At 46.0% G+C, this 7732-nt stretch overlaps 2 protein-coding genes and 1 long non-coding RNA gene across 3 annotated transcripts; 2 read left to right on the forward strand and 1 right to left on the reverse strand.

The window, feature by feature from the left end:
• Nucleotides 1-545: 545 nt before the first annotated feature.
• Nucleotides 546-2573, forward strand: LOC108629980 (uncharacterized). Its single transcript, XM_018033013.1, has 2 exons — nucleotides 546-855; nucleotides 955-2573. Exons 1-2 carry the CDS (start codon nucleotides 546-548, stop codon nucleotides 2571-2573), a joined length of 1929 nt encoding a protein of 642 aa, XP_017888502.1.
• LOC113464934 (uncharacterized) lies at nucleotides 2573-3951 on the forward strand. Its single transcript, XM_026817733.1, has 2 exons — nucleotides 2573-3816; nucleotides 3879-3951. The coding sequence occupies exons 1-2, from the start codon at nucleotides 2573-2575 to the stop codon at nucleotides 3949-3951; spliced, it is 1317 nt and encodes a 438-aa protein (XP_026673534.1).
• LOC113464933 (uncharacterized) lies at nucleotides 3949-4966 on the reverse strand. The gene is made up of 3 exons (XR_003389799.1): nucleotides 4778-4966; nucleotides 4379-4627; nucleotides 3949-4108 (listed from the first exon to the last, which is right to left on the reverse strand). It is a non-coding gene; the product is annotated as an uncharacterized LOC113464933 (long non-coding RNA).
• Between the last annotated feature and the right edge of the window lie 2766 nt (nucleotides 4967-7732).

The following is a 7732-nucleotide window of genomic DNA, read 5'->3' on the forward strand; positions in this document are numbered from 1 at the left end:
GAAACAAAGACTTTTTACCTGACTAGTATCTTGTCCTTCAAAGTAGTACGACACACGCAATGCAGCTGTAACAAGAACAGTCACACCAATTATAAGTAGGCGCTCTTTATCCTCGAACCTACCCAACCACCTAATTCCTTCCCTACCTCCTATCCCACTTCCTGAAGAGTGAATGAATGATGAATGAGTGATAGAATGGGCTGACACACGCAGTCCCGGCGCTGGGAGTGCCCGTGAGCGGTGGGGTTGCTCCCACCCCATCGTCTCCCGGGCTGATGTGAGCTTGCTCTGCCGAGGCGTTCGGGCTGCGTGGTGTCCGGGGATGGCCACTTCGGTCCTTAGCCAGGGAGTGTAGGTCGAGTGAAGGGGTCGGAGCCTTCACCGTATACGGGCGAGCTTCTCTTCGTCACACTGGAAGAGATAAAGTGCATAGGTACAGGATCCCCGGAGTTCCGGGAAGCTGATAGGAATTGATCCACAGTGGGTGCACCCTTCTGTATCGCAGCCCGCTCCTTCCTACACGATGCGCCATTAAAACCATAATTATGTCTAATTCACGAAAAACCCCCAAACAAGGCACGATTACACAAATTCTAAGTAATATAGGAAAAGACCTCACCGAGTACTCGGGAAGAGAGCTCAGTGAGTCCGACACAACAAATAATGAGAGGCTAAAACGTGGAGACTTGGACAGAGAATCCTATGAAAGCGTTCATGCACCAAACTTCACACTATCAAGGAGTCCCGTTAACTCTTCGAATCCGCCGCCTACTCAAACTACCTCAACTGAGGAGAACAATGTTTTCCGAACGCCGGTAGGCACGATCACGCGAAGCACCCTGAAACAGGTCAAGCGTAAGAGAAGCGACGAAAAGAAGAAATCCGTGGAGAAGAAAAAGAAGGAAGATAAGAAGAAAAAGAAACTGAGTTACTCACCGAACGATTCGGACGTAGGGTCCTACTCCGAGGGTGACGAAAGTGAATTTTCCGTTGATGCCGCAAACCAGCCGGACACAGCTCTAATTAGCTCGCTCCTAGACTGTGTCCAGGATATCCAGACTGTCAGGACCAAATCATCAAATCTGCAGGGTGGGTACCAAAAGAAACTCAAGATTGCGGAGGAAACGATCAAGGAGATTAGCTCAGAACTTGCTTGCAGAAAAATTGGCAGAGACGACGGTAAATTAAACCGAGCCCTAGTGGAAGAAAATAGTAAACTTAAGAACCATATTAAACTATTGGAAAAAAGAATCTCCGCGCTAGAGGATTCTTCAAGACCAAAAAATAAAGACGAAGGGAGTGTCTCAAACTCACGCAGCCTCCCAAATCAACTGGAGGAGATAAAGACGAGCTTGGACAAGCAAATGACGGAATTCAAAATAGAAATTAAGGCGATGCTGACTTCCTGCATCACAAATAAGACGCTTGCACCCGCAACAGAAATTAATAGCTCGATCAGTAATAACGCAGCTGATAAGGGCAGAGACAATGTAAATAGACCAGCAGAGACCGTGCAAACGAAGTGGTCAGAAGTAGTTGGCAGGAAAAACAGAAATAAAGCCAACGATAAAAAGAGCCAACCCCCAGCTCAGCGAACGGAAGCACAGGTGACAGGCTCCAATGTACAAATAGCCAAGAAGAAGAATTCTGTAAAAATAACAAAAGACAAAGAAGTTATCCATATTATAAGGGAAGTGGGTTGTAAAATTGAATACGCTGAGATTATGAAATTAGCGAGGGAGAATATCAACATCACTGACCTTGGTATCGAAGGTGTAAGGCCGAGAACTTCTCTTAACGGTGGCCTCATACTTGAGATACCGGGCAAAGACATGGAAAAGAACGCTGATGCACTTGCTGCAAAAATTACGGAACTGGTGAAAGACAAAAGAATTAAAGTATCACGACCTCAAAAATGGAAGGAAATAATAATTCTGGGCATGGATCTATCGATAAATGTCCACGATGTGATAGATGCAATAAAGAAACAAACAGGGAGCGACCAAGAGGTCAAAGTTGGCTCAATAAGAAGAAACCTACGTGGCTCCAGCTCCGTATCAGTAAAGTGCAAAAAGGAAACGGCTCTCAAACTCCTCGCTGCAGGGAGAATGAGAATGGGCTGGTCCGATGTGAAGATCATCGAAGCCGATGCACGTCCACTGCAGTGCTACAGGTGCTGGGAGTATGGCCATCTCAGCGGAGCCTGTAAAAGTCAAATCGACAGATCCACTTGGTGTTACAAGTGCGGAAACAAAGAACACATAGCCAGTGAATGTTTAGAAACTAATATGACGTGCAGGCTGTGTGAGGAGCGGAAACTAGCAGCTGACCACAGAATGGGAAGCCACGCGTGCTCCACACTCCGTAATTTTAAGGAAATTGACGATCTAAAGAGAAAAAACTTATCAAAAAATAATCCCAAACCTGACGTGACATCGAAAAAGGTTGCTCCACCGTTCTTGCTTGCAGCAACAACACAACCAAGAACCCAGCCGAAACCCGGCACAGCAACTTCTGACGCATCTGTAAAAGAAAAGCACGATAGAGATAAAAGCCGAGCTAATTCAACATAATGGATATAAAAATTTTACAATCTAATTTGAATAACTCGCATGCAGCACACTTACTGCTCATAAAGCACTGTGCTGAAAACAACATAGATATCTGCGTAATAAGTGAGCCACGAAAAAACCCCGGGGCAGGGTGGCTTTGCGACTCTACCGGAAAAGCCTCGATTTATCTTCATAATAAAGACAACGACCTGATCATGAAGACCATAGCTACAGTCGACGGTTTTATCCTTGTCGGAGACAATCAGATAAAGATAGGGAGCTGTTATTTTTCTCCGAGCAAGTCGCCGGACGAATTCGAGCAGTACCTGAAACAAATTGGAAAAATAATCAGAAGCGAAACCAAGAAATCCCCCCTGATTATTGGCGGGGACTTCAATGCGCACAGCAAAATCTGGGGCAGCAAAAAAGACAGCAAGAAAGGGAAATCTCTCGTAAACTGGGCTCTAAGCAACGGGCTCTTTTTAATAAATAAAGGGAACTCACCAACATGCGTAAGAACCCAAGGCTCCTCCATTGTTGATCTGACGTGGGCTAACGAACAGGCCACAAGACTATTATGGAACTGGAGAGTGCTCAGCGAGGTCGAGACTCTCTCAGACCATGTATATATTACAATGTCGCTCCACGCACAAATAAGAGACCGGGAGAAAGCCAGGAAAATTAGCGAGAGAGTATTCCCTAGATGGAATACAAATAAAATCAACCTAGACCTGTGCAGCGCTGCGATTATTGCCGATTCGTGGCACTTGCCGGAGATCAATACAGCAAACCTAAACAGAGTAATAGAAAACCTCGAGAATATACTGACCCGCGCATGCAATGCGTCGATGCCAAAGAAAAGAAATCGCTCTACAAAACCTCCCAATGAGTGGTGGTGCAATAGCCTTTCCATCCTGCGGAGCGAATGCCAAAAACGCAGAAGAGAATGGCAAAGAGCAAGAAGAAGATCCGCAACATCTGACGACGAGCTATCTGCCAAACACGACCTATATAAAGAAACAAAAAAAGTTTTCAAAAAAGAAATGTTAAACGCAAAAAAGAAAGCATGGACCAATCTTTTGAAAACGCTGGACGATGATCCATGGGGGAAGCCATACAAGTGGACCAAGAGACTGCGAGACGGAAGTGGTCCAGTAATAACAGAAAACATGAATCCAGGACTTCTAGAGAACGTAGTCAACTCTCTATTTCCGGATGGCCCACCTTGGATACCGCCAGGACGAACGACCGAATGGCGAGAAGAGTGGGAAGTCACAACCCTGGAACTCCATAAAAGCATTAAGAAGATGATGAGCAAAAAAACAGCTCCGGGGCCAAAAGGCATCCCGACCAAAATCATCGAAATATCAGCAGACTTACTGGAACACAGACTCCTTGAAACCTTCAACAGTTGTCTCAAGGCAAGGATATTCCCGGCGAGCTGGAAGACAGCCAAATTGGTTCTCCTCAATAAACCCGGGAAATCTCCGGATGACCCAGCGGCTTATAGGCCAATTTGCCTGATTGATGACATCAGTAAAATCTTCGAGAGAATCCTGGGATACAGAATTGAGGAATGGATTGAAAAAAAAAATGAGGACTCGCTAGCAAAATGGCAATTTGGGTTCAGAAAAGGCAGAAGCACAATAGACGCCATTAAGAGACTACGAGATTTCATCGATCAAAATGTAGAAATGGGTAAATGCGTGGTCGCGGTGAGTATTGACATCAGCAATGCGTTCAATTCCTTACCGTGGCCCGCAATTATCTCAGCAATGAAAGAAAGGCGTTTCCCAAGCTACCTTATCGAAATGATAATAGCTTACCTGTCAGATAGAAAAGTCTTGGCAATTGACGCTGAAGGAAAGATCCTGGCAAAGAATATAACATGCGGCGTACCGCAAGGCTCAACCCTCGCAGCCCCTCTGTGGAACTTAGGATATGATAACGTGCTACGCGCACCGCAGTCGAACGCCATCCAAATCACAGGATACGCGGACGATACAATCGTCGCAGCCGCAGGTAAATCTATCCAACGAGCCATAGGGAAAGCCGAACTAGCAACTTGGAGAGTCCTACACAGGATTAAAAAACTGGGTCTGAAAGTTGCAACAAAGAAAACGACGATCACATGCTTCCACCCAAGGAACATGAGAATCTTAAACGACATGAAAAATATGACAATAAACGGTGAACGTATATCAATGAAAACTGAAATGAGGTACCTCGGAGTAATCCTCGACGAAACGATGGTCTTCAATAAACACGTTGACAACCTGACCCCGAGGTTAAGAGGTTACTGCAATGTCTTACACAATATCCTACCTAACCTCGGAGGCCCAAGAGAGGAGATTCGTAGACTTTACATAAACTCATTTAATTCAATGGCGCTCTACGGCTGTCATATATGGGCGAACGAAGTGCTGCAAAATAGCAAACTAATTAATACATTACTTGACGAACAGAAAAAAATGGGATTAAGAATTATTAGAGGCTACAGAACAATCGCCACGCAAGACGTCTTCCTGCTTGCCAGTGCACCGCCACTAGACGTTCTCATCGAGGTCTTTGACAAATTCTATGAAATCCAACGTGCGCTACCAACGCTAGACCCTGCATCCTTAAAGAAGGAAAAAGATAAATTAAAAACCGAAAGGCTGAAGGAAGTGCAATCAACCTGGCAACAGAAACTATACTCACCAGGAACAAGGGAGCACAGAGTAATTAAGGCGATACTCCCGAACTTTAACAACTGGATCAATCGCCAATTTGGCAGCCTCTCATATAGAATGACTCAGGTAATCTCTGGGCACGGATGCTTCGGAGATTACCTGTACAAAATAAAAAAGGAGCCGACACCGAAATGTCACCACTGCAATGAGAGCAAAGATAATAATATACATACCGTCTTTGCATGCTCAGCATGGGCAAACGAGCGGAGAATTCTCTTCACTTCAACAGGCCCTCTTGCAAATCTTGAAGGAGCTATCGACGCTATCTTACGAGCACCCGAAAAATGGGAAGCCTTCAAAGCGTTCAGCGAAGAGATTATGAAAAAGAAAGAGGCGGCGGAAAATATCAGACAAGCATCAAGAGATGCGCAAAGAAACGCGACAAGCATACACAGGAGATGGACAACGACACTTGCACAGGTGCACAATATCTCGCAATTGGACGTAACAAATTAAAAATGCACTTTAATTTCAACGCACAAGTCGCGAAAAGCACATGACGCCGAGAAGACGCAGAAAGGACGCCATTAACAACCAACGAGATCCGCGCATGCGTCATCAGTAGGCTCAAGGAGCACACGCAAGAAGAGTGTACACTCGTGCGCAGAAATCATGGTGTACATGAAATGCGGGTAATGCGTATATAAAGACTTTATCCGTTCGGACGAAAAAACTGCAAAATCGCGTATTTAACGAAAGTATGGATGGATGATTGTATGAAAGATGAATGAAATAATTGTAAGAGTGAATGACTAACCAGATATCCTCTGTGACTCCTCAAAAGACGAACCAATTGACACGGTACTAACCAATAGAGCTCCATTTGCACTTCACATTAATGAATGCAAATGGATGACATGGTATGACGCGGCAACTCAAAAGGGTACGAGCCTAGAAAGGAAGACCGCACATGTTCCGCGAATACATGTGCGGAAAAAAGGTATGTACACTTCGAGCAAGTGACTCAGCTCGAAGGATAAGTAAAGATGTAATCCTCCCTACACGGTTTGAGGAATGATAAACGAGGCATGTATCTCCCCTACGATGGGTTTGAGAAATAATATAAAAGGAGCTTTCCTTAAGAAAAAAGCGCGGGAAGGATTCGGAGCAATCCGAAAGGGGTCCCGAATCCTTCCCGTTGCGCTATCAAGGAGTCACCGAGGGGTTTTAGCCGGTAAGAGTCCGGCACTACCCATGCTGTCGGCACTTGGAGAACATCTCTCCCTGATCCGATAGCATGGGTGTCCATGAGGATTTCCCCCCGTAAAAAAAAAAAAAAAAAAAAAGGGTCGCAACTTCACCTCCTGGTAATAACTCCGGTCTTTCACTGTCATGCAGGGCTACAACGCGTCACGCGGGCTCACCCTGCGACAAGTTACTCCTCCGAAGCGCTCGAGCAGCCATGATACCTAATCGGAAAGCTAAGTGGCCTTTCGGGCCTCGGGTTGAATGTCGGGCAAATACCCGGGCTCGAGCTGCCCCCCATCTGCGGATGGACCACGATCTTCGATCGTTTCGTTTGTTATTTCAGCAATTTTCGGCGAATAATGACATGAGAATTAAAGAGTCGCGACCTGAGATCCGAGTGGAGGACTCGTATGATCCCTAGGCCAGGATGCACCAGAAAGGAAGATGGGGAGGTACATCCCGGCCAACTTTTAACCTTATGCGTGACTCGACTCTCGCGTGAATGTAATAGCCAAAGAGTAATTCCCGTTAGAGTTCTACTGCTAAAAGATTGATGGGATTGGAATAGTACGGTATAGAGTAGATCACGGCCCCATTTTATGAAGAAAGGAAGGGCGACAGACCGACGGGCAGCCGCAACTTTGGCGAGTAACCCGACATGCGGCTAAGGTTCCAAGCCGTCATCGCAATTTCTACATCCTCTAGTGATTCACCAGATGACCCAGACTTCAGCGAGTCCACCCTCCAGCTCAAGGCTGGACATAGCGTCCAAGCCTACATTTGGGGATTTTTGTAACCTGGATCCTGCACCGGGAACGCCACCCGCACACCCTGACGCCGTGAATGGCTGGGGGAGGGGGGAACCTTCGCGAAACTAATTGTGTCCCCCGAGACGATCTCCCGTGCGCCCACCTGTTCCCACCTAGGCAGGTCACCCTTAGGCCGACCCGGGTTGGAACTTCAGCGAGTGAGTGGGAAACACCGCCAAGCCTAAATCCCTTTTAGCGAACCGGAGCTTCTGAAATTTTCAGAGCGCCAGAACGCCGGGCTAGTGAGGGTGCGAGTCAAGTGTAAAATTGAGTGTTTGGGAAATTGGAAATTATTATTGCAAATCCTAAATTAAGTTCTCATTAAGGGCTACGAATAAAATAATATGGAATCAGAGAAAAACCTATTAAACGTGTGAGATTGTACATACTCTTGTAACGAAATACGGTTTGTTGTACATTGACTTTTAAGGTTAAGTACTCAGTGTTCGGG

This window comes from Ceratina calcarata, unplaced genomic scaffold, assembly GCF_001652005.2.
Source record: "Ceratina calcarata isolate Rehan_Ccalc_2016 unplaced genomic scaffold, ASM165200v1 scaffold60.2, whole genome shotgun sequence".
NCBI classification, from domain to species: domain Eukaryota; kingdom Metazoa; phylum Arthropoda; class Insecta; order Hymenoptera; family Apidae; genus Ceratina; species Ceratina calcarata.

What these genes read in the sequence shown, in the direction of transcription:
- LOC108629980 (XM_018033013.1), top strand. Translation starts at nt 546, where the DNA reads ATGTCTAATTCACGAAAAACCCCCAAACAAGGCACGATTACACAAATT. An exon ending in CACCCTGAAACAGGTCAAGC is followed by an intron (nt 856 to 954) that starts GTAAGAGAAGCG and finishes ATTCGGACGTAG; the next exon opens with GGTCCTACTCCGAGGGTGAC.
- LOC113464934 (XM_026817733.1), top strand. Translation starts at nt 2,573, where the DNA reads ATGGATATAAAAATTTTACAATCTAATTTGAATAACTCGCATGCAGCA. An exon ending in ACGACCGAATGGCGAGAAGA is followed by an intron (nt 3,817 to 3,878) that starts GTGGGAAGTCAC and finishes GCAAAAAAACAG; the next exon opens with CTCCGGGGCCAAAAGGCATC.